We start from the raw sequence: 27,925 nt of genomic DNA on the forward strand, positions 1-27,925 counted from the left end.
AACGGATATGCTTTTGCTTTGCTCTGAAATAGAAAGAATTGATTAAATGTTATAGAAAAAAGAAAGAATTGCCTTCATCAATGTCGCTGATGAATAGAGCCTCCGAGTTCTCAATAAAGAAGTCACAAATTGCAGTATGCACATTAAGACCACTGAGAAGATGAGCATCGGCTCCGTTGAGAGTTGGTGGCGGTCTGAAAGTAATCAACGAATATTGTTGCAAAGTAACGAGAGCTTCATACCGGAATAAATTCGGCGACCAAACAATAGCCAAGTTTTTTGAAGTCATATCAGTGAGTGCTCTCGATTTGCATAGTCTTGATAAGTGTTCCATCAAGAATTTGGCTGTTTTGTAATGGGCTTCCGGCATGGATTCCAACAAAAATCTCAACGATTCTGTTTTCTCGGTTACACTTTCATCTTTTTCAAATGCTTCGATTAGTTTTGGGTATGCTTGATAAGTGAACAGAGGATTTGGAAGTTGACGGAAATATTGTTTCAATAGCGATGACACTGAATAAATGTCTCGTTGACCGAATTCATGAAGATCTGGTTCTGCTCCGCTGTCGAATTTCGCCCTGAATTCATAAATGATTTATACGAAAGAGGAAATATTATTTACCTGAGTCTTTGAATATTTGATTGAATTCCACATTGCCTATAAATACCCGTAACAATTCCCTGGTCTTCAATTGCAGCACAACATCTCTCTACTATAACTGGCACTTTTCGTCCTGTTCTCATGAAAAGCTCAGTGAGTTCCAATCCAAATATTGGCTCTCTTCGTCGGTTTCTGAACATAGTCGTCATATATCTTCTTGCATTTCTGGGAATCGCCTTTTGTTCATTGTTTAGCGGATTAGGTACACGTTTGTCATCAATGAGCATCACGCAGTCGCGTGGGAAGTAGCCGACCTGGAAGGAAAGCTTTGTGTCATACTCTTTTTTTGTTTTTTGGTTTTTAAAGATATGAGTCCAAAGTAGAAAAAAGAACAGTCGAATTCTTGGCCCTTTGAAAGTTCATTAAGCCAGTAGGTCAGATAGTTGCACTAAATTTTGATGTTTTAAATTCAAAACAGTTAGATTCAAACACGGAAAAAATCATTGCACACAGGTCAGCTTGAATTTACGAATTTCAGTAGTATGAAGACGTGATTTGAGTAACAATAACTGATTTCTGATTTAAAATTCAAATTGAAAAACCATATGGTTTATTATAACCATACTGTGCTGTGTAGTATCGTTCACCTTTCTTTCTGATTTTTCAAACACTACCGACATTTGTGAAAGAGATTTGAAAAAAACCTCACATGCGGTTTACATCTTAGAATTAAAGTTGGAAATATATCAAAGTTTTGTGAAAACAAACTAACCTCGAAACCTAGTCTTGCATTCTGTGGATCGACAATCTTCTGGTTGGATATCGTCAATTTTGCTTTCCAAAATGTTTCCTCATTTGGATTTGCTGTTGACATTTCCGTAATAGAGACGATATCACCGACCTGCAATGTTTTTGTTTACTCTTGTAGCCTCGCAAGACCAAATTTGAAAGATACCCGCAATCGCAGCTGAGAGTTATCTGTTGGCTCAAAATCTTTTGTAACTACTGCGGCGGCGATAGCAGGAACGTTGATAGAAGTTTCTTCGGCAGGCTCAAAATGGCCACCACGGCTATCAATCTGAAATAAAAACAACAATGAGAATATTTTATATGTTTTTCACACAGCGACTTGCTCTTTACTGTTGTTTTCTGTCAAAAAAACGTCTTTTCAGACAAGAAGAGCATTTGATATTAAAGACTTTCGTATACCATTTTACTTGTTCTAACAACGGGGATGAACTTACTTCTAAAAATTTCAGAACAGGATAGCACGTTATAATACTGCCAGTGAGCTCCGATAATCGTTCTGTATAGTTGACAAGCACTTCCTGAAAACATCATATGTCAACTTGAGCCTACACATACTGATTTCAGAAGCCGTCACCTTGAACTTTGCCGGTTCCAGATGAATAAGAGGAAACAGCTCGTCAAGACGTGAGTGCCTTCGTTCGAATACACAACGATGCAGCTGTCTATCGAAGACAGCCCAATCCTCTCGAGAACGTTCGACAAGCCTGAATGAATCAATGATGGAAAACCTTTCAAGTTTTTGCTTTTTCTTTTTTCTTCCTTTTTTACTCTGACTTCTTTATTTTAAATCCCATGAGAACAGCTCGTTTTGTTAGATTTTTTAGTTGTCGTTCTATATTATATAGAAAAAAAGCATGGCATACGAAAGAAAACAGGGAGACAATAAGAATTATGTCAGAAAAAATAAATTGGAAACAGAGGGAAACGACCAGCTCACCATGAATTTGATTCACTTTCCACACGCATTTTTATCCGCTCGGTTGCATTTTCGTCCGTGCTTATAGAAATTATGACCACTTTTACGGGCCCCAATTCAACGGATGAGTAGTGGAAGTGTTGGCAGTCCACGAGACGTTGGATTCGGAGGCTGAAATTTGGAATGGGTATTTTTTCCGTGATTATTAGATATTTGTGTTTGTTATTAATATTACTTCCGCAACAGGTCAAGCTAGTTTTCAGATTCGAGCCTTCGCTGCTGGTATACTGAACTTAAATTCTAAACCTCGGCTCTCCATACCTTTGCATCTCAATATTGATCCGATCGGCTAGTCAGTCACTCATCCAAAATAAAGTCATTCAATCAATTACATGAAATATTGAGGTAGAATAGATAGGGATAGACCTCTCGGTCGCCTCAAGTTCTTTTGGTGAGTGTGTAATACCACGCTCACTACATCCTACGCTAGCTGCACTCCCCGTGGGGTAGACAAGCGGATAAGCGATGAAACATTTGATTTTGATTGGAAGAATCGAGTGATTGCAGAAAAAATTGCAATGCAAAAAGTGGATTGAATTCTGACACAAGATTTATGGGATTTAGAGAAAAGTGCTCGGTGGGGACATATGGGTAGCTGTTAGAAAAAAAAAGTTGAATATTTGATTAGAGTAATTTTGAAAGCTAGTTAACAAAACGTTGTATGTAAAACCTTATCACATTTCATGATTTATAAAATTTCATAAACCAACATTCTACATCTAAGAATCACACAAGACATATCAAAAATGTTTAGATTGCAGAATTAATGGCGGTTGAAAAAAAGATAATGAGTGATAAATTTTTCTCTCTCTCAATTTTGATTCACTGAAATACAATTTTTTAGTAACAAAATTTTCTGGATAAAGATTCTACCTACCTTCTACCGTTTCTCCTGGCAAATGGACTTTTTGGTGAAAGTGGTGCATCGGATTCCTCGACGATTTCCATCGCCATTTTACATTACCCTTTTCACTCTCTATCCACGCAATATTTCCGTGTTATGATACCAGTTTCTTTTCACACGATGTTCTTTCTGAAAAATAACAACCGGATGTGGCAAGGATATAAAACGAAAAAGGTGAAAAGTGTTGGAAGGCGCAAAAATACACGTTATAAACACACGCTTTGCTTATAGATTGGTTCGATTATGTACATACAAACAACATGTCAATTTGGTGTTGGCAAATGAAAAGTGACGGCTTTTCAGTTGAGTGGGGCCATGAGAAATCAGGAAAATCAGAAAAATCGTGTGACTGGGGTTAGGAGGTGAAAGAGTAAATATGGGTTCGTTCGGAAGTTGTTGAAAATTGAGAGGAAAGAAAAAAGGAGAAGAGGGACAGAAGGAAAACTTGTGCCGTTTAGAACCAACAACCAAGAATCTTTAGAAGACATGTGTTGAAAAATCATGTGGTCAGAAACATCTTGTTTGAGTGTATTAGGAATAAGAATTATTTTCATTTAACTGGTTGGTCGATTAGTAATCGCTATAGCCTAATACAGATTGCGATTTGAAAGCATTTTGATAAGCGCTGAACATCAGAAAATTAATTCCTATACTATTATTCACAAAAAGAATTTCGGCAGAATGAATACTACTCGAAACCAATTTGCATCAGAATATCGTGCATTAGAACCAAACAGTTGCAAAACACAATAGCATCACTTTGCAAAGCTCAAGATTTCAGAAAATAAAAAAGAGGTCAAATCATACCCTAACTCATTTATCTTTTGAGACAATAAACGTGAAAAATAGTTGGTTGGTTCCAAAAAACTTCATCAAAACTTGTGACACCTAGCAGAAAGATAGCTAACATCTCGAGAAACAGCAACCAGAACTGATCTGTGCCAAGTTTCCGGTTTTCTAACTCATTGAACAGCTGCTATCGTTAAGGAGGAGAGAAAGTACAAGTCACTCGGTACCACACGTTAGAAGGACAGGTGTCGACCAATTCATGGAACAAAACTCTTATAAATAGAGAAAAAACTGGATTCTATGATTCTAATCAGTATACTGATGAGATAGAAATGATAATACAAAGTGTTATGAGAGGATGGTGTGCTACGTTTCCGGATTCTTCTTCTTTTCCGTCAAAAGATAAAGAAGATAGAGGAGAAGAAGGGGCCCTCTGACTTCTCATCAACCACTCTACGTCTCGTTGCTCGTATCACGATTCATCCAACACACACTCTCCCTTACGTTCCTCCTTCTCTTTCTTGCTCTTTAGTTATCCTGCTGCTCTTCTGTGGAGCTCTCAATTCATATCTACCACCTGACACTATCCCTATCACCGCATTGGGGAGAAGATGGCTTGAGGCGGCTTGAAGAAATAAAATGACCGACATTTGTTCTCAACTTTTCAATTTTTGTCTCTATAGAGAAGGTGGAAATTATTGGAATCAATAGTCGGTCAGATATAATTACAGAGTTGTTATATCAAACACTAATAATAAAATCCAGAACAATTCAACTCAAAAAAAAAACTTTATACACTGCATATATTATACAGAACTCGAGAAATCTGAATTCATCAAACACAAAGTGAAAATTGAATGACCTAATTTCAACATCAAGCAATTCTTCTTTCAAACCTTTCATTTCTCGATGTTATCGTGTTACATGCCTTCCCGAAACCGACACTTTTTCTTGAGGAACATCCAATCGGGAGAATCTGACTTTTGTTTCATCAAAACATTTATTCAACTTTAGATAAATGCAAAAGCAAGTGAATTCGAGATTAATTGGGAAAAATGTGAAACAGTCACAGAAGAGAATGACTCGGGAGCAGAGAGTTTTGTGGGGATTAATAGAGAGCAGCTTGGCACTTAAAGCAAAACGAGGAAATAGAAGTATCCGGTATTCTATTGTTTCAAAGTTGGGGATATAGATAAAACTGGGATAATAAGGTTATTCAGCGGGGAAAAAGAGAAATGGTAGAAAGTGAAGAAAATGTAAATAAATACCACAATTTGTCCAGATCAGTGTATACAAATTATTATACAAATTATACAAAATACTCAGCAAATTCAGGCTTAGAGATCCGCCAATGGAGTTTTGGTATATGGATGATCCGCATCGTGTTTAAGCAGTTTGACAAGTTCGTCGATGTAGCTTTGATGCTTTCGGCAATAGATAAAAGAGTCCCACATCATTGTACAGACATCCAAATCACTTGTAGAGGACAGGAAGATGTTCTGAAATTTGGGGATGTAAAAATGCAGTGGCTGATATTGATTAGTTGAAAGACGTTTTCCAGAAGACGCGACGCTCTCGCGTGCGTCGGTAGCCAAGGTAACGGGAAACACATGATTGTTTTTACCCTCCATGTTAGAGTATTCAACCGGTAAAACCTTATGCGGGTCTTCACACAACGTACATTTTACTAACTAATACTTGCTCACGGTACGTTTTTTTGTATCTTGTCATAAAAAAATACAAAACTCACTTTTGATAACGGTGCCGAAAATCTGAAGAATGGAACTTCTAACGAGTCAGCCCATTGTCTGGATCGTGCCACTGGTGCTCCTTCCGATGCAGTCGCTTGATCGATAAACATTGCCGCCAAGTTTTTGATTGTCTTGATTGATTGCAACGGTGAGTTACTATCAATTGACAATGTTTCAATAACAGTACATGGAATTTGACCTGTTCCAAACGAGACCAACACATTCATTTGTACGGCGTCTTTCTTTCTTCCAGACATCTGAAGTTCACGATTGTAGGCATGAACCTCACTCATCAGGTCTAACGCCGGGTTATTTGAAATAATACCACCATCGATGTATCGATCTTCTGAAGGTTTGAAGAGAACCGGTGCCGCAGTGGATCTACGAAGAGCCATCCAAAGAGGCATTTCTTTTGGTGTCTCTGGAGCAACATCTTTTGCCGGCTTGTAGTTACGAGCCATTTCCAAACGAACTGGTAGTTTCTCCGAGTTAACCGCACTGATCATTAATCTTGGATATGGAATTTCCCAGACTGTTCCAGTGCCGAATTGATCTTGGATGAACTTCTCCAGTTGTACGGTGTCGTATGGAGGCATAATTCCGTCAAACACTCTGTCCTTCAGAAGAAGATATGTCTGTTGCATCTCGCGCAGATTCTTTCCAGTTGCCAATCCAGCCATGATCAGTGATCCGGTAGATGTACCAGCTGACCAGTCGAAATACTTAAAGATGTCATCTCCTAATCTTTCCTCAATTGCAATCAACGTCTGGATGATAACCAATCCGCGAATTCCTCCACCATCCATAGAGATCAAGTTGACTCGTGGCTTCTTGCTTTTCTTCGAAGCTTCAAGTGCATCTTTGATGTTCAATTTCTCCGAATCAGTCAATTCAGTTTTCTCGTAATCAGATTCACAACCAATATGAATCATCTGAAGAGTCTCTTCATACTCTTCTTCGAATGATGAAGCATCAAATCGGCAGTTGCTTCGACATCCTTTGTAGCCCTTCGGACAACGTCTCGCCCCAGCCGCCTTCAAAATCGCAAGCATTTCCTGGCTGAAAAAAACATTTCTTTACAAAATCTTGTGTTGATTTTCGAACTCCTACTTTTGAAGGGACGCAGCCAAGTGTCTCGGTGACTCTCCTCTCTGGTTTATCTTATTTGAATCAGCTCCCGCCGAAATCAGAAATTTGACGCACTGCAAAACTCAATTGTTAGACTTTCTGTGCTATCTGATGGTTACGTACCTCCAGGCTGATCTTTTTTGCATCTACTAGAGCGGCTGACTTATGAAGTGCCGTGTTTCCATGGGGGTCGGTAGCATTCATGTCGGCTCCATGGGCGTAGAGAGTGACAAGAAGTGGCAATAAATCAGGCTGAAAAATTGGAATTCACTTTTTCTTCAAAAAGTGAAATCATGTCTGCTACCGTAATCTTACTCAACAAGTATTACACCATAAGATTAAAACACACCTTTCTGGTAGTGATGAACAACAATAGGGCAGTTTCTCCTGCATTATTCTTCACATTAATGTCCAATCCTAATTCGACCTTCCTATTCAGTAGTGCGTTCAACGACTCCTTATACAATGCCACGTGAATTGCACTATTACCAAGAGCGTCACGTTCATGAGCGATTTCCGGTTTGTCCGTCAGCACTACCTCAACGACACTTTGCGCATTCTTTGACGTCATCGCCACAAACAATTCATTGCGATCTCCGCGAGTAAATTTCGCGCCTTTTCCAATAAGGAAAGTGGCGACGAGTGGTTTGGCGGCACTAACTGCTTCGTTCAAAGGACTCTGACCATCCATATTGCGCTCGTCAATGAAGTGATGTGAATCCGGGCACTTATCCCAAATGACCTGAAAAAACGGAACCACTCAGCATATTGAAGCGCTTGGAGCTTAGCAGTACCTGTGCGCAGAAACTGCTAGAAACATGATGCCAGACATTGTTTCCCGCCTTGTCAGTTTTCAAAAACAACGTGGGATCCAGTTCAAGAAGTCTCTCAACAATTTTCTGTCTATCCATCGCCAATGCTAAATGCACTGGGTAGCAGTTTTCTGTGTGACACAAACAACGGAGCTGGCTGAAAAGAAAAACAATGATATATTTTCATGAATAAATGATCCCTCGCTTACCTTTCGAATGGTTCCAGATTTTCATTCATTTCCTTGATCATTTCATCCGAGAAGAAGTCCAATCTATCCGTTGCAATTGCCACGTGTATCATATGATAGTGTGGCTTCAGACGAATCTGTATGACCAGTTCTTCAATCTTTGATCGGATATCAGCACGTTTGGTGTCCAAAGAAGTGAACAAGAATGATTTCTCATCACAAAGGTGAAGAAGATCCATCAGATCTTTCTTCTCATGAGCTCGGAACAAGCTGAACGGTCGGGTGCTCAGAGAAGCCGGCTCATAAAATCCGTTGTGTGCAAACACCAAATGAAACATTAGGTCCAACCGTCCATCTTCTCTTGTCGTCCCAGATACAATTATAAAATGTTCATCGTCTACTTCAGTAGGAACGATCTCGTAGTTGTTGAGCTCGTCCATTGGAAACTGGCAGACTTCATCAACTCGGGACGAGTACCACGGTTTGTTGAGTAGCTTGGTGAGCATTGATGGAAACGTTCTCACAAGAGACACCACGTTCTCAAAACTCAATCCAGTCTCAATACGAGGAGTGATTTGTCGTGCTGGTGAGTTGGTCACACTCGAGCTGGGATCGCTTCTGGAAATGGTATGATTTAAAACTGGACGCTGGTTATCATGCTCACTTTTTTATTAGTGGCACAGTTGCATCGCAAAGACCCGGTTCGTCTTGTTCTGCTTCTACTAGGATAAAATCATCCTGAGAAGCATTGGCAGTAGTAGTTGTACTGGTGATGATTGTGGTTGTGGTAGTGGTATCTGCGTTTTGGACTGTCTCCGTGACAGCCATCGTTACTTCGTGTGTTCCTTGTCTCAAATCTGAAACGGGAAATACTCATGCTTTTCAAAACATTATTTCTGCGCTAAAACAAAGACTTTTTTGGAATACTTACCTTGCCGACTGCTGACGATTTGCTGCTGGCTTGGCGTTTGATTTTCTCTATAAGCCAATGGACTAATTGAGACAAACAAGTCCGGGTCGGAAAATGACCGAATTCTTTTGTTTTCCGGACTTTTCACTTCTAGATTGTCCATAGGAGCTTCCGGTATGAATGAACAAGATTTCAGGTCCGCCATTTCACAATGCTGCTTCTCACCGTTTTCAAGTCCTCGTGACAATGAATTTCTGAAAGATTTGAGGTTTTTGTTTGCAATTTTTATTGATTACTCACCCGTTCGGTTTGAGGGCACTCAATGACTGTGAAATTCCTGGCCAACAATCTTCAGATGACGTTGCAGAATACCAATCGGACGAATGTGTGGATTCAGCTGAATATGTAATTTTTTGAATACATTTTCCAACGAAAAACAATGAATTCAACTTACAAATGGCTAAATTCGGCTCTTTGTGGACTCCGGGCAAAAACTGCTGAGGGAATGGGCCGTCCTTACTGGATGCGGCCATGGTTGCCTGGAAAAATTGATTTATGTGAAGTGTTGAGCATAAATTTAGACGTTTCGAAAATTCGGAGCACAAATTCAAGTGGAAAAGAAATTTCCAGGCAAAGAACACGAACAAAAACAAAAAGTTCTTGTTCAAAATAAAATTTTGGCACGAAAAAGTGGAAGAAAACCGCCGGAATAAGGCGGATAAGATTAAATTAACATTTGCTGGCATCCATGTGATGCCTGCCACACAAAACCACACAAAAGACGAAATCCACTATGGAGCGCATTTGCTGACCGCCCTCGTGGTGGCTGACGGGGCCGCTAGTCATGGGGGTTGTGAGAAAGGGGTGAAGAGCGGCTGTGCGTTGAAAAAGAGAGCGAAGGAGGAAGGAAATGAATAAATTTCGGCTGAAATCACATTTCTCGAAAGTGAACTTGAAAATAGAGACAAGACAAGAATAAGACCATCAGAATAGTAAAAGGACAATGATGAATCGCGATAAACGAGATAAAAAGGAAAGTCAACGTAACATAGAGGAATAAACATTGCGAAATACCTATGAATCATTTTAATAGCGACAGATAACATCTTCTTGTTTTAAAATGAAGCTTTGAGACAATAACGACTTCAACGTTTTGTAATAGATATGGATAGGCAAGAGTACACTCCATTTCCTTCTCAAGGGCATACGCAAATACTTCACGTTTGTCAGGTGGTCTCGTATGAGGTCTCCATTTTTTGAGTCATAGTTCATAGTCCAGAAAAGGAGAATTTCAGTGAAAAGTCTTATCAAAGTTTTCATCAGTCCTGTTATGATGTTTCTACATTTTTTTCCAAAAATAATGTCCGGTTAGAAACCAAAGTTCTTTTCTCTTTTTTTGAATAAAGAAGATGCATCGAAAAGATAGTTGGGAAAGGGAAAATAAAGTTTTTGTCCTTCTTTTTTGGATTGCATTTCGTTTTGAATTGTCCCATGACTTTGACTTCCAAAGAGGACACTAATTGTGGGATCGAGAAGCACAAAATTGGAACGAATTGGATGGAGGCAGAACAAGAGAAAAATAGGAGAAAAAAGCATGAAGATTGGAATCATGTGGTGTAGTTGGAATTAATTAGTAACGTTTTCTGGTGCGGTTTATTTGATTGAGTTGTTTCCAAAAGACAACGATACAATTGTTCATTAAAAATAAAAACAAAATGTGGTCACTGATAAGAGAAAACAAAAACGGAGAAACAAACAACAAAAATTGATCATTTCACGTGAACGTGCCATGTCTTTTTATTTTTAAATATGATATGAAAAGTTTAAACGGTGAAAAAGGTAAAAGAAGGTAAAAATGGCGTGGTTCTATCATGAATCGACAACTCTGAAATATATGCTTGACATTAAAAACAGAGAAATTTATATTCCCGTTTTATGGGGAGTCGTAACCTTCATAAATTCAGAGAGATGGCTTCGTTTCGGTTAATAGACGTTGAATATTTTAATAACTTTCAAGAAGTTATGAAGTCAAGTATGAGTCACTTTGAAGAGTACTGTAGTTTGTTATGAAGAATTTCGTTTTTCAAAATTCTTCCATCAGCCAGGCGAATGTCAAATCGTTGTTTATTAAAAACTTTTCAGAATTGTTCATTCATAATATGTTTGGTCAAAAATTATTATTTATGTTTAGTATCACATTTCACCAATCCTTTATTTTTTGTAGAAACTACAAATTACATTTTTTTAAATCTTGATATTCATGTTTTCTGTTTGCACTTTTGATAGCATTTCAGACTTTTAAATCTTGATGTGCCACTTTTTATAAAGAGTGTGGTTCGAAAGTTGAGATATCGGATAATGTGAATCAATTAGAATCGAACACAGGAAAAAATAATTTTGTAAAATATGAAACATTTGTTTTTAAGTTGTCAGATGAAATAGCAGTCCCAAGGAAATTTCTTCTTAAAAGTGTCTAACTTTCTCAGATATTGCTGCTTGTACTTGATTTTTTAGCCAAACAACAAATGTATACAAAAAATGTCAAATTAAACTGATGGATTTTATGAAAAAATATTTATTTTTGAGACATTTTGAGCTCTTCAATTTGACTGCCTATCAGAGAGACCGTCTCATACTCAAAAAAGTTGACAACTTCAAACTAAAAAATGCAAGTGTCGCATTCTTTATATCCAGTATTGTATCTCTCCTGTGAAGTTTCTTCCCGATGTATCAAATCAAATAGTACCCAATTAAATCTATCTGATTACCCCATCCTCAATTTCCTTAATTTCTGATCTGCGTCCTCGGCCTACATTAATGGTTTTATTTTACTTTATTTTAAATGTAACGTGTCAGTGACTATATCTTTTGTTTCAACAACTAAATCAAATAAAACACTTCTGAAACTATTTCAGATATTTTCAAGTTGAAGCAATGGCGTGTTCTCAACAAAATGTTTCGGTGACAAATGCTTTCAAAAGTATCAATGAAATAAATTCAATCAGTCATTGGGTGGGTTAGAGACATTTCTTTGGTATTGCCGTGGATATATTTAACGATTGATAATTGTCACGTGAATTTTAAGATTATAGATCATGTTAATGAATCAGACTATAACATTGTCTATTTTGTGAAAAAGTGGAATAATCTTTTATAATTGATGACGTGTTGTTCAAAACCCTTCTGTTCTTAATTGACCATTTTCAGTGTTGATATCTACCAAATAATGCATTCTCACTTTCAACTGTTTTCCATAAAAGCTCCCATCGTCCACAGTTTGTATCTTTTCAGTGTTGAAGAATGCGATGAGCTTTGATGAGAGATGAGAAGATTGCTCTTCAACGCGTCACTGGCAAATTTGTTGTATTGTTGTTTTAGCGTGATTGATTGACTGTGTAACAATTAGATAGAATGAAAATAAATCAAATATCGGAGGATGGAGAAAATTGCCGGAGCGCAAAGTCACAGTTGTCGATCGACGGATTCTGATTATTGCAGATGAGATGGAGAGAGAAGTCGGATTAAAACGCAATTTGTCTTGCGAGGTTATCAAAACACCAGTGATACGGAGAAAGACAATAAAGAGATAAAAATTTGGATAGTGATGAACTTACTTACTTAGTTACTTAGTCGATCCGTTCTTCGCTCAGTTGGTGTGGGCGCGGATCACAGCTATCCATTTTTTCCGATCTTTGGCGATTGTGCTCCAAGGTTCGATCAATTGAGTTCCTTGTCGCACTGAGATTTCTTTCCTCAGGGGGTCGGCCCATCGCATTGATGGTCTTCCTACTGGTCTTTTCTCATTTCTGGGTATCCATTCTTGAAGTAACGTTGTCCACCGATTATCGTTTCTTCTCATCACGTGGCCAGCCCAACCTAACTTTCGTTTCGTTATGAAGACAAGAGGGTCTTTCACTTGGGACATCTTCCTTATATCTTCGGGATTAGATCGCCTCTCTCGACGTGCTACTGAATCTACCGTAACAGTTGCAGAGGCCGGGGGGGGGGGGGGTCTTTGAAATTCAAATTTTCAGAATTGAAGATGTTTCAAAAATCAATAGTTCAAAATTGAAACAGGCACATCAGTCCAGTTCAGGGGTTTTCAAAAAATGTGGAAGTTTGAAAGATTTTGTCCAGATATGATAACAAGAATTTTATCATTCGAGATAAAAATTCATACCAAGTTTTTCATTTTCAGTTCAAGCAATGTTGAGAAGATAGAAAGCCACCGAACTGATTCTCTGCACATTTTTTTTTCAGAAATATAATAGGTGTATTTCAAAAAACAACCAACAATTATTGCTAAACGAGTATTATTTTTCCATCTTCATGATTTTCACCCTGACTCCTTTTTGCAGTTTTCTAATTTCTAGAATTTTTCACTGGAATGCTTTTAGGATCCCCGGTAGTTAAAACTCCCATTTTACAGATGATAAATGACAAGCAACGGGTGTTGGTGACAAGCATTAACATGATTGTTTTCTTAACAAGTGATTCGCTTCTTCCCTCTTATCACTACCACTTCCACTATCTCACCGGATCTCTCACGACCAGCGAGAATGTCAGTTGTCATTGGCGGCTCGTCCAGCCGCTAATTAGCTCACTGGCTCTTTTCTCTCGTCAAATGTTGTACAAAGTGACCTTCTAATCGGCGGCGGCCCTTTTGGCCCAAAGAAAACGGCAAGAAGTCAGTTGTGCTAAGGTAGTCCATTTGAGTGATCAACTTGAATAAACTTTTAGCGACTCTGCGGGTGTCAATTAGAGACTCGTGAAGTGTGTGAGAGAATAAGAAAGATGAGGCACCTGTCGTGTGTTAGTTACTAATCTGTCACTACATGACCTCCGATAACCATCTCAACTGTTGGATTGTGATGGAAAATGAGCAAATAAGCATGGATGATTATGCTGATAGCTGTGGAGGCTGACTGGGTAATTGGTTACACTTCATGCATCACTATAGTGACTTTATCTAAAAATCGAGGATCTAATTATGTCGGATGTTGAACGCTGGTGACAAGAAAACGATGGATAGGGTATTGAAGAGTCTATGCATATAGCAGAATCGACTGCGATTTCTACAAAACATTATTTGTGATTTAAATTTTATTTTCAAACCCCAGTGTGCTTTTCTTCGTTTTCTTTTCAATTGTTCAACTCCAGACACTTTTCAACTTCTCAATCAAACATCAAATTGAACATATGCTATGAGTTAAGTCATAAATTTATCAGAACCTATCGTTAAGTTTATACACCATCCTCTTCTCAATTCAAATTTCTCCAGATGCCACCAATCGTCACCGTCCCCTTCAATCTCTCAGTGTGAACTGCCGCATAAAACTTGGCCATACTCATTCAAAAGCTATTAGAAGACCATTAAACTTGGAAGGGTTAACCGTGAGCCAGGCGCAGTCAGTGACTTGTAAATCACTAAATCACCGTGTCCGAAATGTGGGGAGACGATGACAATGGTGGCACAAAGCGGGTAGGTAGTTGAAAGAAGAGAAGAAGGAAGAGGGTGTCTCTTCCACGTTAAACAAACTTTAAACTGACGTTTTGATCAATTGCTTTCTTGTCAGAACATATACCCACAGCCACTTAGCGGTGGCTTCTTATCAAAACAATTGGTTTTCAGGTACTAGCAAATCTCTCGGTTTTCGAACCGAGGTGCTTGTGCTTTTCCAGAAGAAAAAGTGATAGCACATGTTTTGAACTATTATTCTCCTTTTTCAGCGTAAAATCGAACACGATTTTCGACTTTTCAAATCAGAATGATTAACTTAGGGTTTGTGCGTTCCGTTACTTCCGTCATGTATTTTTGTCTGAATTAACAGTTGATGTTTAAGACGTTTCTGGTTATGTGAGCATTTCAGAAGGTTTTTTGAACCATTATGAAAATAATTCCAATGTGCGTTCAAGAGTTCTCTGCACGTTCACAATTTCCATCATTTTTATATCATTACAACTTAACCAAAAGTCAATCTGACTGCATAACTCATTCTTTGTCGGTAAACAACTGTTACTTTCCTCTTTCTAAGCAACCATCAGCCATCTTTTTTTTTATGATCTCACTTTCTGACCTCAATATCTTACGATTCATCCTTTTCCCTTACTATTTTTACACAACCCTCTGAGCCATAAGTTTATCTGTGTCGGTGTCTATGTCAATCTGTTTGTCAATTGCACAATATGCAAATGCTCGGCGACTGTCAAAGGAGATAGGCCGGGATTACGATTACCGCACAAAAAATGAGTCGCTTCCGTTTTTTGTGGAACCAATGAATATGCAAAATCACGGTCCCTTTTCCTCCATTCCCGTATGTCGCCCTCAACCTTTCATCCCGATTCTCTTCACCGATAGATCATTAATTATGGTGAAAAGTGCGAAGAAAAGAGAAAAAGTGAAATTAAACATTGAAATGAGGAAACCGAGTGATGAAGAGAAAGTGGCAATTTCCCGAGCTGATTTTGGTGCTCAGATTGAGTTGCGGAAATTGGAAGTGCGTTTCGACAATTAATCATTCTCCGGATAGTATCCATCAATAGTATAGCAGTTTTTCATTACTAAAGTTGTTCAAATTATCTCGGAATGGGAAATAAGAAGATATATTTATAAATGAATGCAGGCGTTGCGCTAATCAATTCGAAACATAAATTGTAACGATTAAAATGTTAAATCCAGAAGGTGTCAATTTGTACTTGTTCTCAATTCCGAAAAAATCCCATCTCATCATCAGATTCATCACCGTCACCCCAGTTTCATTTCCAACCACCTGCATACTCGTCTTCCTGACAATGTAACCAAGTGTTCTGTGGGTGGGATTTCAATGTTAATTTGTCGCAACAGTTGGAGGTCCCATTCTCTGTTGTTCTAACTAATCGCTCCTTCTGGCGCCATCTAAATCAACATTTCGTCTGTCATGTGACATATGTCACACCTTCAGAGGTCTTCAAAGCAAGTCAAATCGTAGGATTGATACATCTTCTTGTTTTTCAATATAGCGGTTACTGAATTGTCTTTAATTAAAGATTGGGCGGCCAAATAACAATTAAGTTGTGAGAATTGGCTTATTTACGCAGAATATACAAAGTATTGCTTCTTTTCCAATGAGAGCAACAAAGTTATCGCAAGGCTGTCTATTCTGACTTTTTTCAATATCGTTACCTATTTTTTGTTTCTTGACCTAGTCTAACAGCTGTAGAAGAAGAAGGAAAAGCTTGACACGATTGCACTTCATCTCCCCTTTTCCCTTGGTGTTGAAATTGATGGTGATCAATTTTGATAGACATGCAATCAGCGTGTTGATCAGATGGCATGAAAAGACAACATTCAGATCGGATAGGATCCCGCCCTCCGTCTTCTTCTTCTTCGACCACCCCTGAGCGGTGGGCGTCTGAGTCTGTGTGACGGAGGAGAAAGAGAGGGAATACGGTAGTTAATTGTTTTCGGACGAGGGCCAACAATCTGGTAGGCGGAGTCACTCACAAAAAGAGAAAGAGATAGGACCCATTGCACACTTTCTTTTTCACTTTTGATTTCCTTGTTCTAATTGATGCAGCGTTTTTTTTTGCTTTATATCTCTTCACCACGAGACGTTTCATGCATTCACTCCTCAACCTTTTCCTCGTGCCTCATCAATTTTCAACTAGTTGGGGATAATAAGCTAATAAGTGGCGCGTACCCAATAAAAGTGTCATTTCGAGAGTTTGTATGTGAGGGTGGGGACTTGGAAAATATGCATGATAATTGGTGAGTCGTAAAACTCTCTACGCCTAGTTTTGGCTCTCATCACATAATGACATAATTACTTTCTTTAAGGGATAACAGACAACTTAGAAAGGGATGGCAACAAGCAGGAGCCTAACCTCACTACTCCAAACAATTATGTTTTGTTGGCTCGAAATTCCAAACAATTTCAACATCAACTCTCCTAACACTTCATTTAGTTCCAATTTCCTATTTGAGTTGATGAGACGATGATTATTTTGGTGTTGCGCTTCATTGTTTTTGCTTTTTGTCTCTTCCAACCTCCCCCACTTTTACCGCTATCCATCTGAATCAGCTAATGACGATTGAAGAAGACCTATAAATGGGGTCGATGTCACGTGGCAATAAATAAATCGAGACGCGCAAGGTGCTAATGTCATTAAGCATGGCAATAAGCGCGTGGTGATGTTAGATTGGTCAACACATCTGCTTAAGGGGCTCCTCCCTCTCATTTTCCAGCCATCTTACCGTAAACCTTCTGATTTCTGTTTGCTTTGCAATTTATCCTCCATCCTTAAGCGATGCGCACCACTTCCCGCCTTTTTATACTTCCTGTCGCCTTTTTCGGGGTGTGCTCTAAGAGACAGAGAGCATTATCTTCAATACCCTATTAATTACAAAAGTGTATCCTCTTTTCTAAATCCCTCTTGCTCAATTATTCTTACGGTAACATATGTTGTTACGCATTCAACGTTCCCTCATTCATCGCAGATTATTTTTTATGATCAATTCTTTCTAATCCATCGTAATGAATCTCTTTTTCTAAAGACATCGGTTGTTTTATTATAGATATTAGAACAATGGTGTCGAAAGACGAGAAGCCGAAGCAATCTGGATTGTTCAGTGTGGAAAGTCTTCTGGAGACACCACCACACAAGTCAGACAAAGAGGAAGTTTTCAAGCCATCGCCACTTACGCCAAAGACTCCGTTAATGATCCCAGGACTTCATCACATGGCACCGTATTTTGGAGCGCAACTTGATCCAGTCATGATCTACTTTGCACAAACTGGGTGAGTGAATTAAAAAGATTCCCATAAGTTAAACCTAGAAATAACATCTTTAGACGGTACACATAATCCTTCATAATCCATCCCCTTTATTCAGAAACCGTCTGCCTATTGTAAGCTCTGACAGTTCCCCTGAATCAAGTGCCTCTTCTCCTCTATCCATACAACACTCTCTCCCATGGCTGTCCTCACAACGAGAAGATTCACCAAGTAAGAAAAAGCTTAAACTTTGAGACCCGTCCTTAATTATCATTTACAGCCAGCGACGACACCAAAATCCAGATTGGACTCACAAAGTGCATGCTGAGAAAGCACAAGAACAATCGAAAACCGCGTACACCCTTCTCAACTCAACAACTCATTTCTTTGGAGAGGAAATTTCAAGCAAAGCAATATTTGTCAATTGCAGAGAGGGCCGAGTTCAGTGCCTCATTGCAATTGACTGAGACACAAGTCAAGATATGGTTCCAGGTTAGTATTCGTTTTGTTCCCAATCGGGAAACGATACGCTAAATCAAAAGTGACAGTAGTCACCAATAGATCATAATCACATCGGCACGCTTCGCTTAATTATGGTGTTCGTAAACGCGTTCTCGCATTCCTTTCGATTAGGTAGATAACAATGACCTTCACGCCTTTCTGTAAGTCATCCGAGATCCGAGAAACCGATTTATGGACACCTGTTGTCATAAGGTGTGCAATCTAAACTTTAGATGTTATCTTTAAATATAGCCGACACTTTTTTTGCTCATCCATAATAAAAATGTTATCTGGTGTCTAGATTCATGAAAAAGTGGCTAACCATATCTGACAGTTTCTCGGCCACTTGTCAAGAGACTGTTGTGTTGTGCCAGCTGTCTTTTTGGCTACAGTACCTACACACCTCTTGATACATTTTTCGGACCCAGCGCGTGGTGTAATGGTGGCAGATGATGGCGCGGTTAATTGACCTTCATCATCACGTAATTGGTAAATATTGCTGCTGCACATCGCAACATTCATACCCGGTTTATATGTCTTTTGGGTAAGCCATTCTTTCAAAATTTGCGGGTCGCAGAACATACACAATGGTGTCAATGACGCAAGCTAATTGTCACATATTCATCTGCTCAGGCTTTTCTTCAATCAGTCACATACGTGATGGGCCATAAAATTAGACGAAATACCAGCGGATTGCATTGGGAACCGCAGATAGATAGACCTAAACCATCTGCATCACCCACAACCTTGATTTACTATCCGATTCACACCTGTCATTTCATTCCAATGTCTTAGTTTTTGATACAAAAACATCTCTCCTCTCATTTTTCTGTTCAAGGCCATTGTATCAAAAGAAAACTGTCAATTTTTCTTTGATTTCCCTCATTTAGAAAGTGTTAATGATATGATAAATGATCTAGAAGATTGCGGAATTTGGCAATGAAATTTTCACCGATAACACAGCTGGAGTCCATTTGTTTGATGAAACGATAGAGAAATCTCTAAATTGTTGAATATGAAAGAAAAATCATTAGTTACAGAATCGGAGGGCAAAATCGAAAAGACTACAGGAAGCGGAAGTGGAGAAAGTGAAATTTGCACAGGCGAGTGCTTATGCTGTAGCGGCGGCTCAGGATCCAACAAGTCTACTGGCTTTCTATCAACCACAATGGTGAACTGATATCCAAAACGACAAAGTCATAATGTTCAATACTAGTCCACTTCCAGTCCACTATTAAGTCATGTCCCACACCTTCTCAAAGCACTGTGAGCATTCATAGCTGAAAAACATCAGCCCGTACTTCCAAGTACTCTAAACTTCTATTCAATAGTTGCCTCTACTTCTGTAACCACATGCTCAATTTTCCATTAATAGTCCGGTTCTTCAATGAAAACAAATTTCAATTCTTCGTTAGACATTCCTATATTTCTTTTTCTCTCCCTTTTCTTTCACACTGTGTTGTGGACCCATTCGCTTTTTATTTTGCATCCGAATTATCATAGAGTTTATTGAATTCTTCAAAATCACCTACTTTTTGATGTTGCAAAATATATATATGTGATCTCTAATTGTAGTTTTCAAAACGTTTCCCCTCTCACAATGTCATTGCTCCAGTGAAACTGTTTTATTTTTCTTGCTCTATTTTTCTAAAATATATTGATAGTTGGTAATAAATAATTATTGTACATGACCTGTCATAAAAGTAATAAATCACACAATCTCTGAACTTGAATTTTGTTCCAATGAATCATCCCGTCCTTTTTCTAGAACTTTCAATCCTTGTTTGGCAAGTGAGTCACCGGAAAGATAAAAATGGATCGAAACGCATCGTTGCCCTCGTGATTCATCTTTGTCATGGTATAAAGTTACTACCACATAAGACCAAAGACCGTACTTCCTTTTCCAGAAATGGCACTTTCAATAAACAAGTAAATGCTGGCTGATTAGCAATAACACTTTCGCTGATGACCCTTTTTTCTACTCTTATCATTTTCCAACTCCTTTTCTAAAAATGCCATTTCTCTAACCTCTCTTCCAATTTTGAACAAACGCCCATAATCTATCTGTCAAACATCGCTTTTATCGGATGATTAATGCAACGTAGAGTGTTCAAATAAACGAATCGCATAAAAGGAAGGCGCAATGGCAGTAAGAACGCAGTACAGCCTACTCGCTCTACAATCATGCACGTTATCAACAGCCCAGTAAGTTTCAATACCCTTCTTTTGATATTTAATTAAGTAAATCTCTCAGGACGTTCCAAGCGCCCATGCCATCCGTGAGCAACTCCGTGCTGGAACTGAAATCCATGTCAACGGACATGTCACCCACCATCATCACAAGGACTTCTCCGTTGAGCTTCTCTCCGGACCACATATTGTTCTTCATGTGAACTTCCGTTTTGAACATGACCATATCGTTGCCATGAACACCAGTACCAATGGATCATGGGGACCAGAAATCCGTCATCATAACCCATTGAAGCATCATGACAAGTTTCATCTTAAGATCCATGTTCATGATGGTTATTACCACGTGAGTAGTGATATAGTAGTTTTTGTTTTTACTTTTCATTTTTAGATAACCGTCAACGGAGAACATCTTGCTGACTTCCCACATCGTATTCCTTACCAATCGGTTCAAGCCATTGGACTCAAGGGAGCCGTCCATGTCGACGAGATTTCCTTCACCGGATTCGATTTCGGAGTCGACTGGAACTCTCAACATGATTTCGGACACACTGGATACGGAGCCTACGGAACTGAGACTTATGTTGCTCCAGTTTTCCAAGAGACTCACTCCTACAACGCCTACTTCTAAACTCTTTACTGTGTTATGTATGAAATTGATACTTTGTATTTCACGTTGTGAATAAAAATGATTTTTTGGTACATGGAAACTCTGTTAAAGATAGTCCGTCACAGTTATTAAAAAAAATCTGATAATATCATCAATGCATGTCTTCACACTGAATGTCAAACATTTTTATGGCATTTTAGATTCCGTTTCAACACTTTCTTATCATACAGTCCAAAAGCTCAAAATACGATAAAACTCTTCTTGTGACTCTCAAACGTAAACATTCTCAATAATGCCCAAAAATCAGATTTTTTTCTCGGAAAGTGCTTGCAACAAAGTTCTCTTTCAGAAATAGACAAGATGATGACTAAGGTTGAGAGGAAAACAGATCAAACATTTTCGCATATTGACACTCTTCGTCTCGTAGATGACGGGACAGAAAGTAAATAAGGTTTACAAACAGGAGCAAGAAAACAAGATGAAAAGTATAAAATGGTAAAGAAAAAAGTGGTTGACAAGTTAATTTAACTTAAGTTGAAACATCTTGTCAACATGTACATCATCGAAAATCCAGTAAGTGTTTCTTTTTTTTGGTGAGTTTTTCAATTATTCATATTATTTCAGCATATTCCGAGCGCCCATCCAATTGAAGAATCATTGAAAGCAGGAACTGAAGTAGAAGTCAAAGGAGGAGTTCATGAGTAATTCGTTTTTTTCTTCTTCTAATGTCGGAATAAAAATCATTTCAGTGAATTTGCCATTGAACTTTTGAGTGGAGACAACATTGTGCTCCATATGAACTTTCGTTTCGAAGAAAACCATGAATTGGTTCTCAATAGTTTTCTAAACCAAGCATGGGGAACCGAAGTTCGACATCTCCACCCTTTGAGACGTCACAACCCGTTTTGTGTTCGAATCTACGTTCATGAAGGATACTTCAATGTTTGTTGTTATTTCTTTTTTGTTTCCAGCTCAAATTTTAATTTTAGATAACTGTCAACAACGATCTTCTGGTTGAATTCGATCACAGGTTCCCGGTCATGGCGGTTCAAGCAATCGGGATCAAAGGTTCCGTTCATGTGGAGACTATCACTTTCAAAGGATTCGAATTTAAAACAGAGTGGAAACAACGCAATAATCTTGTGAATGGAGCAGTGAGCTATGCATATGACTCCGTACCAAATGCGCCTTCATTGGTTCAAATTGAGGGAACACAGCATTATTAACTTTTTGTTATCTTTTGCATTATGTTAAATTTATTACTGTGTCCAATAAAACTGTTTTCTTCAATTCTTTACATACACATCTCGTTCCTTTCTTTTCATTTCTTATTGACCTAACTTTGAACTTTCTCGCTTTCATTCACCCTAGACCGCCCATTCTCCCTCTAATTGCCAGCCGACATAAAAGTGCAATCCACAAGACCACCGCTGAGCCAAACCAAGCCAGAGCATCTGTTGAAAATTCATTAGTGCTACATACTACTACATACTACTGCATCCATTCAAGTACCAGTCATCCAACTCCTTCTCTCATCTCTTTCTTCCTCTTCATTTTATCTGAAACGGAAGAATTGGTAGCGTGCTAAAGCAGTTTTTTGTTCCTCTTGCTCTCTACATTACAACATTTTTTGTTGATACGAGAGATGACAAAAACGAGTCAGAAAGACATAAAAGGAAGAATGCTTCTCAACCTCGGGACCACATTTCATCAAGTGCGTGTATAAGAAAGAGGAGAAATCAATCCATTTCCGACCACATAAATCATGGCCCAAAATGTATCCACATTTTTCATGCGGTCTCCATGCGACATCGTCGATATTCTCTTTCCACTCATAATTTTTTTCTCATGAAGAATTGAACAAAATAACATAGCAGATGAAAATCCCCTTCTTTTCATCTTGCTATCGTATTCCATTTTCATTTTTCTCATAACGTGATATTCATGGAGATCGTTGAGTCTTGGTCACATGTTCATCTTTTTAATAATGGACAGACCAGTACAAAATTTTAATTTTCAATTTAATCTCTCAAAGGGTAGATCTTCTTTCGGGAAGCGCATGCATAGTTCATTCAATTTTGAATTGCGCCCATAGGGCACAAGAAAATTAGGTTGCAGAAAAGGGAAACTTATCCCAACTTTGTCCAGTTTGGTACCAACTTTTATTTGTTTTGCCTTTTAAATCCCTAGCTGATGACATTCCTAAAGCCTTCAATATGATTTCCCTTTCATCTGGAGTAATTCTTAATCTAGTGTAGCACAGCTACTTTTTTTTGCGGTTTTTGTTAGAACTCAATTCATCAAATTGGATGAAGTGAAGGTTTTTAGCACTCAATCTTTTTTTCACTGAGATGTTCTTGTAGATCTGAAACTGAGATATCCAGAATTTCTTTAGTAAAACACATTCTTCATCTTCCACCAAACTTCCCGCAAGTCATTTTTCACCATATCTTCAAAAGAATCGGATAACTCCACCCACTTCGCCGAGTACAAAAAACCATACAACCAAAGTACTATTTCCGTCTTTTCCACAATTTTGATCTGCAAACGATAGGTCAACCACGACTCAAGTGAAAAGATTGTGCAAACTTAACGTAGAGCAACTAGTCTGCTCCACCGACTTACCTAGATCACAAACCACTGTTGTAGGGCAAACATGTTCTTATTATGTTCATTGCAACCCGATGATCACCTCTTCTCCCCCGTCACACATCATTTTTCTTTCGTTTTTTTTCTAATATAGTCAGGGGTCTTCTTTACGCCTTCATGACATCCTCTCAAGTGTCATTGAAATCCAACGCTGAAGCAGAAAACGAAGCAAAGCTCCGATGGCCTTTCTTCATTTTTTCCAATTTTCCAGCCACGCATATCATAGTGTTTTTACTGAAGCTAGCCCCCTTTCATATTTCAGAAAAAAGAAAGGAGAAGATTCTAGAAATACCAAAGCCGTTTATAATTTGTTCCTTTAGTCGCTTCAGAGAGCTCCACGCAATGAATTCAGAATATAGGATTTCTTTATACACACAGCTCTCCAATTTCTCAACCTGGGAGGCTTGGGAGGACCCGATTTGTTAGATTTGGGTCGTGACCAGAAACAAGAAGAAGACAAAAAAACACAGAAGACCCTCTTTTCCATCATTTTCTCCTCGCCTCATTTGTTTATTTCAACTTACAACCAACCCGAAAAACCCTTCCTCGTGTCCCTTATGGCTCAAATTTTTTGGCTTGCTTCTCTCCTTTTTCTTTATTTCTAAAGAACAAAAAGGTTGCGTTCTCAATTTTGAACTTTAAATCGAGCGAGAAAAAGTGGAAGTCATAGTGACATTTTCAGCTATTATTCATACCCATTTTTGCTGCCCACTCTTTGTATTGTTTCCACTTCAATTATTCTTTAGAAAAAGAGCGTTCCAGATGTAATGTATGTGCATCCGAGAACAAGTTTCTCCTCTGTTTTTCATCCATGCCTTCTTCTTCTCTTTTCCCGTTTTATGCGTTTAAAAGAGCCCAAAAAGGAGCAGTTTGTATATGTGGTCTCTAAAAACTTTTTCTCTTCCAGAGATATCTTTTATAATTTCTAAGTAATTTATTTTCAGAATGATCTTCATCTAGATTGGGGTGAACGCACGATGTATTATCTTTTTGTTGGATTCCTAGCGCCAGCGATTCTGATTCTTATTCTTGGGCTATTCGCTTGTCTAAAGAAGTCTTCGAACACCAGATATGACGACAAGGATTATCAATCTATTTATTCTACGGAAGACAGCCATGTGTAAGTTTGAGCGGAAGACGTGTTCAAAAATGAAAATTTACACTGCTTTGTACTTTTGAGTGGAAACAGTATGTTCTATTAACTTCTGTCTATGGTTGATGTGAGATCGGAAGGTGCGTATGAACCACTGATCAAATAAAAATAAATCATATCAGAGCGATGACATGATCACCTAATTTCTAATTTCAGAAGGATTCGAATGCCAGTTTACGATTCTCGGGGTGTGAACAGTTACCAAATGATATATGAAAATCAGCACTTCGATTTCAAACACCCTCCAACTTATAACGAAGCTGTTCGCCATATTGCAAATACTAAGTGAGTATAAAACCAAGTTCTTCTCTTCCACTATATGGAAATGGAACGCCAAAACAATCTTTGGAGACTGGACGTTGAAATTCAATTAACATATTTCCAGACCACCGAGCCGGCACTTGCCACCGAATCAACCAAGAATACTGGAACGAGCAGCAGTACCACAGCAAAAACATACAACCATTTATTAATGTGTATATATTTTCTGTCACACAATCATTCTTATTGTGTTTTTTCTTGTCTTAATTTTCAACAAAGTAAACTTTACAATAAATAAAAAGGGTTCACGTGGAACACATGAACTTGAGTAAATCAGAATCTAAACAAAAATTGCGTTCTCCTGAAAGTTTTCAGTTTCCAGTTCCAGTTGCTGAGTCGAATGCATGATTTGTGCTTCCCTTAGTGTTACACCGGTGTTGAAGTGGCGATTGATTACTGCAAAAGGTGTTAAAAAAGTGGTTCGATTGGCTATAATAAACTGATAAGCTACTCGTCTTTATGTGGTACATGTCTATTACATATAATTATGCCAGCTTTGCACATGTCGTTGATAAGAAAAATCATATAGTTAACATTTTCTTTATTGACACTCCGGAGAAACATGGCTTCAATTGCCAAGTATGAAATCTTTTCTTTTATTATTGCTGCATTATTTTTCATCACCGGACTTGGTATGTGGATTGCGTTTTGGCCAATATTCAATTCAGAGTTAGAAGCGGTGAGTTACAGTATACCTGACAATCTGTCATAAAACATGTATATTTTAGAACTATAAACTACAAGGTAACATAGATGGATCGTTGAAGTATGCCGCATTTTTATATGCAAATCCGCCAATGAAGAATGTTATGAAGTTCAACTTATTCAACGTGACTAATCCTGATGAAGTGAAATATTATGGTGCGAAACCGGAACTGATTGAAGTTGGAGGATACGGATTTTTGTGAGTAGACAACAAAAGTTGTAATTCGTGAAATTTTAATTTCAGAGAATCTGAGCAGAAAAAGTATTATGAATTCAGTAGTGACAAAACCCAAATGTTTTATCAAAACTACAAACAATACCATTATAGTCCGGAAGACACATCAGAAGGTTTCAGTTATGATGATTATGTCTTGTTTCCCAATTCGATATCAGCGGTATGACTAATAAGAATAAGGGCTTGGCCTAATTACCGGTTTTTAAATAGGGCGCTGTTGCAACAATATTTGGACCAACTTCCGAGTTCAGTAAAACAGCACAATCTATTGTTTCAATTGGATTGATTGTACTAGGAGAATACCCATTTATGTGAGTTTGAGTTTTCTTCCACGCTTCTCAACTAAAGAAAGCAAATACACGTCATGATTCAGATCGAAGAAAGTGAAAGATGTATTGTTTGAAGGATACGAGGACCCACTGTTAAACGTCGCGCACTCTCAGGTTCCTCCTATTCACTTGTACTTAAATGGCTTTGTTTTCAGTTGTTTACATCGTTGGTCAGATTTTTCGGTTATGGGGATCAGTTGTCATATTTACCAGAGATGAAGACGTTTGCATATCTGTCTGGAGTAAGTGACAATAAGTTTTTATAAAATTTAGTTTCGGAACACATTTCTTCATAAAATAATTGCAGTACAATAATTCATACGACGAAAACTATTGGATCAATACTGGGTATAAAGATTTCAGTAAACTCGGATTTGTAGAGAGTTGGGCAGGTTTGAAGGAACTTCCTGCTTCATTTTGGCCAACAGAAGAAGCAAGAAGGATTAGAGGGCCCGGTTAATCATATAATGTTAATAGTTTGTACATTTTTAGATTCCAGATTCCGGGAGTTTATCCAAACTTCATCTTACAAAGTCTGATGAACTTCCATTCTTTTTATCCTTCATGTGTCGATCTTTCAAGAAAACGTACTGGCAGAGTGGAATGGTGGACGGCATTAAAACAATGGCATTTGCAGTTCCCGAAGAAGAATTCGACACGACCTTGGAACAAAATGCAGGATTTCGTTATAAAAATACGGAAAACGTTGATTATTTTCCAGAATGGTGTAGCGAGTGAGTTCAAACACTTCATTTCAGAGAAATATCAATACTTTGAAATATTGACATATGTACCCAACCTTAAAAACCCGAATTTCGTGAACATATTATACTCCCTGTTCCACATTTGATGACCTAACTATACACGACAAACATGAAACAAATAGATACGGCGATTCGAATAAGGGTTGATTCGAAAAAGATCCAAAAACTTTCTAAAGAAAAAAGAGGTTTTCCTGTCCTCCGTTTCATCACGATCAACATTCCCGAATCCTAATCACCAGAACAGGACGGATCAAGAAAACACCCAATACACTCTATTCGAAGTGATCTTATGGTCTTTCAGTAAATCATCGAATTCGTCGTCGAACTGCCAAAAAACGGCAAACGGCACTTATCTTCTGCCGCCTGGCCTATTCCCGCTGGTTTGTTATCCGGGTTGGTGTTCATTTTCTCATAATGTTCCTTTCTCGTTTGATAGTGATCTTTCTCAATCCGCCTATAGCGTCCCGATAGTTCTCGACATCCGCGAGTTTATTATGCTTCAAACCCATTAGCCGTCAATCAAATTCCAGTTTTGCAGGTCATAATGCGCAGCCGCCATTCACGGTTATCGTCTCCCCACCTCATTTTTTGTACTCACCTCCGGAAGTACAACATCGGCTTTCCGGAATGAGCCCGAACCCACAGACACATAAACCAATGGTTTTCCACCAAGAAAAAGTAGGAAAATTAAAAAAAAAACAAGTTCAAAAGTCAAATTTCAGACATCTGGCACTGCTCTACAAGTAGATGTGAGGTTCCAAGTAAACCTACCAGTTGTGAACAACAAGAGATCAATGTAATACTTGTCACCTGACGCACCTAATACTAGTTTTCATTTTTCAGTAT

At 38.4% G+C, this 27,925-nt stretch overlaps 7 protein-coding genes across 7 annotated transcripts; 5 read left to right on the top strand and 2 right to left on the bottom strand.

Annotated features, from left to right (window-relative positions):
* Window positions 1-49: 49 nt before the first annotated feature.
* Window positions 50-3,341, bottom strand: GCK72_023464 (uncharacterized protein; the record flags this gene model as incomplete). The annotated part of the gene is made up of 9 exons (XM_053735408.1): window positions 50-194; window positions 243-578; window positions 623-915; window positions 1,374-1,502; window positions 1,557-1,679; window positions 1,846-1,929; window positions 1,986-2,115; window positions 2,349-2,498; window positions 3,265-3,341. 9 exons carry the CDS (start codon window positions 3,339-3,341, stop codon window positions 50-52), a joined length of 1,467 nt encoding a protein of 488 aa, XP_053578974.1.
* Window positions 3,342-5,417: 2,076 nt separating this feature from the next.
* Window positions 5,418-9,402, bottom strand: GCK72_023465 (uncharacterized protein; the record flags this gene model as incomplete). The annotated part of the gene is made up of 11 exons (XM_003102592.2): window positions 5,418-5,579; window positions 5,831-6,890; window positions 6,942-7,033; window positions 7,083-7,211; window positions 7,309-7,701; window positions 7,754-7,928; window positions 7,981-8,577; window positions 8,624-8,816; window positions 8,891-9,123; window positions 9,170-9,266; window positions 9,324-9,402. 11 exons carry the CDS (start codon window positions 9,400-9,402, stop codon window positions 5,418-5,420), a joined length of 3,210 nt encoding a protein of 1,069 aa, XP_003102640.2.
* An 8,032-nt stretch (window positions 9,403-17,434) lies between these two features.
* Window positions 17,435-19,298, top strand: GCK72_023466 (uncharacterized protein; the record flags this gene model as incomplete). Its single annotated transcript, XM_003102595.2, has 4 exons — window positions 17,435-17,646; window positions 17,741-17,853; window positions 17,903-18,114; window positions 19,164-19,298. 4 exons carry the CDS (start codon window positions 17,435-17,437, stop codon window positions 19,296-19,298), a joined length of 672 nt encoding a protein of 223 aa, XP_003102643.1.
* Window positions 19,299-20,307: 1,009 nt separating this feature from the next.
* On the top strand, window positions 20,308-20,944 carry GCK72_023467 (uncharacterized protein; the record flags this gene model as incomplete). The annotated part of the gene is made up of 3 exons (XM_003102605.1): window positions 20,308-20,328; window positions 20,378-20,659; window positions 20,705-20,944. 3 exons carry the CDS (start codon window positions 20,308-20,310, stop codon window positions 20,942-20,944), a joined length of 543 nt encoding a protein of 180 aa, XP_003102653.1.
* Window positions 20,945-21,475: 531 nt separating this feature from the next.
* GCK72_023468 (uncharacterized protein) lies at window positions 21,476-22,149 on the top strand (the record flags this gene model as incomplete). The annotated part of the gene is made up of 4 exons (XM_003102553.2): window positions 21,476-21,496; window positions 21,548-21,624; window positions 21,673-21,865; window positions 21,913-22,149. 4 exons carry the CDS (start codon window positions 21,476-21,478, stop codon window positions 22,147-22,149), a joined length of 528 nt encoding a protein of 175 aa, XP_003102601.2.
* Window positions 22,150-24,549: 2,400 nt separating this feature from the next.
* Window positions 24,550-25,198, top strand: GCK72_023469 (uncharacterized protein; the record flags this gene model as incomplete). The annotated part of the gene is made up of 3 exons (XM_003102513.2): window positions 24,550-24,692; window positions 24,882-25,010; window positions 25,111-25,198. 3 exons carry the CDS (start codon window positions 24,550-24,552, stop codon window positions 25,196-25,198), a joined length of 360 nt encoding a protein of 119 aa, XP_003102561.2.
* A 410-nt stretch (window positions 25,199-25,608) lies between these two features.
* Window positions 25,609-27,879, top strand: GCK72_023470 (uncharacterized protein; the record flags this gene model as incomplete). Its single annotated transcript, XM_053735409.1, has 9 exons — window positions 25,609-25,725; window positions 25,775-25,950; window positions 25,996-26,146; window positions 26,197-26,297; window positions 26,360-26,429; window positions 26,808-27,049; window positions 27,381-27,472; window positions 27,618-27,757; window positions 27,802-27,879. The coding sequence occupies 9 exons, from the start codon at window positions 25,609-25,611 to the stop codon at window positions 27,877-27,879; spliced, it is 1,167 nt and encodes a 388-aa protein (XP_053578975.1).
* Between the last annotated feature and the right edge of the window lie 46 nt (window positions 27,880-27,925).

The sequence above is a fragment of the Caenorhabditis remanei genome, chromosome X, assembly GCF_010183535.1.
Source record: "Caenorhabditis remanei strain PX506 chromosome X, whole genome shotgun sequence".
Classification (NCBI taxonomy): domain Eukaryota; kingdom Metazoa; phylum Nematoda; class Chromadorea; order Rhabditida; family Rhabditidae; genus Caenorhabditis; species Caenorhabditis remanei.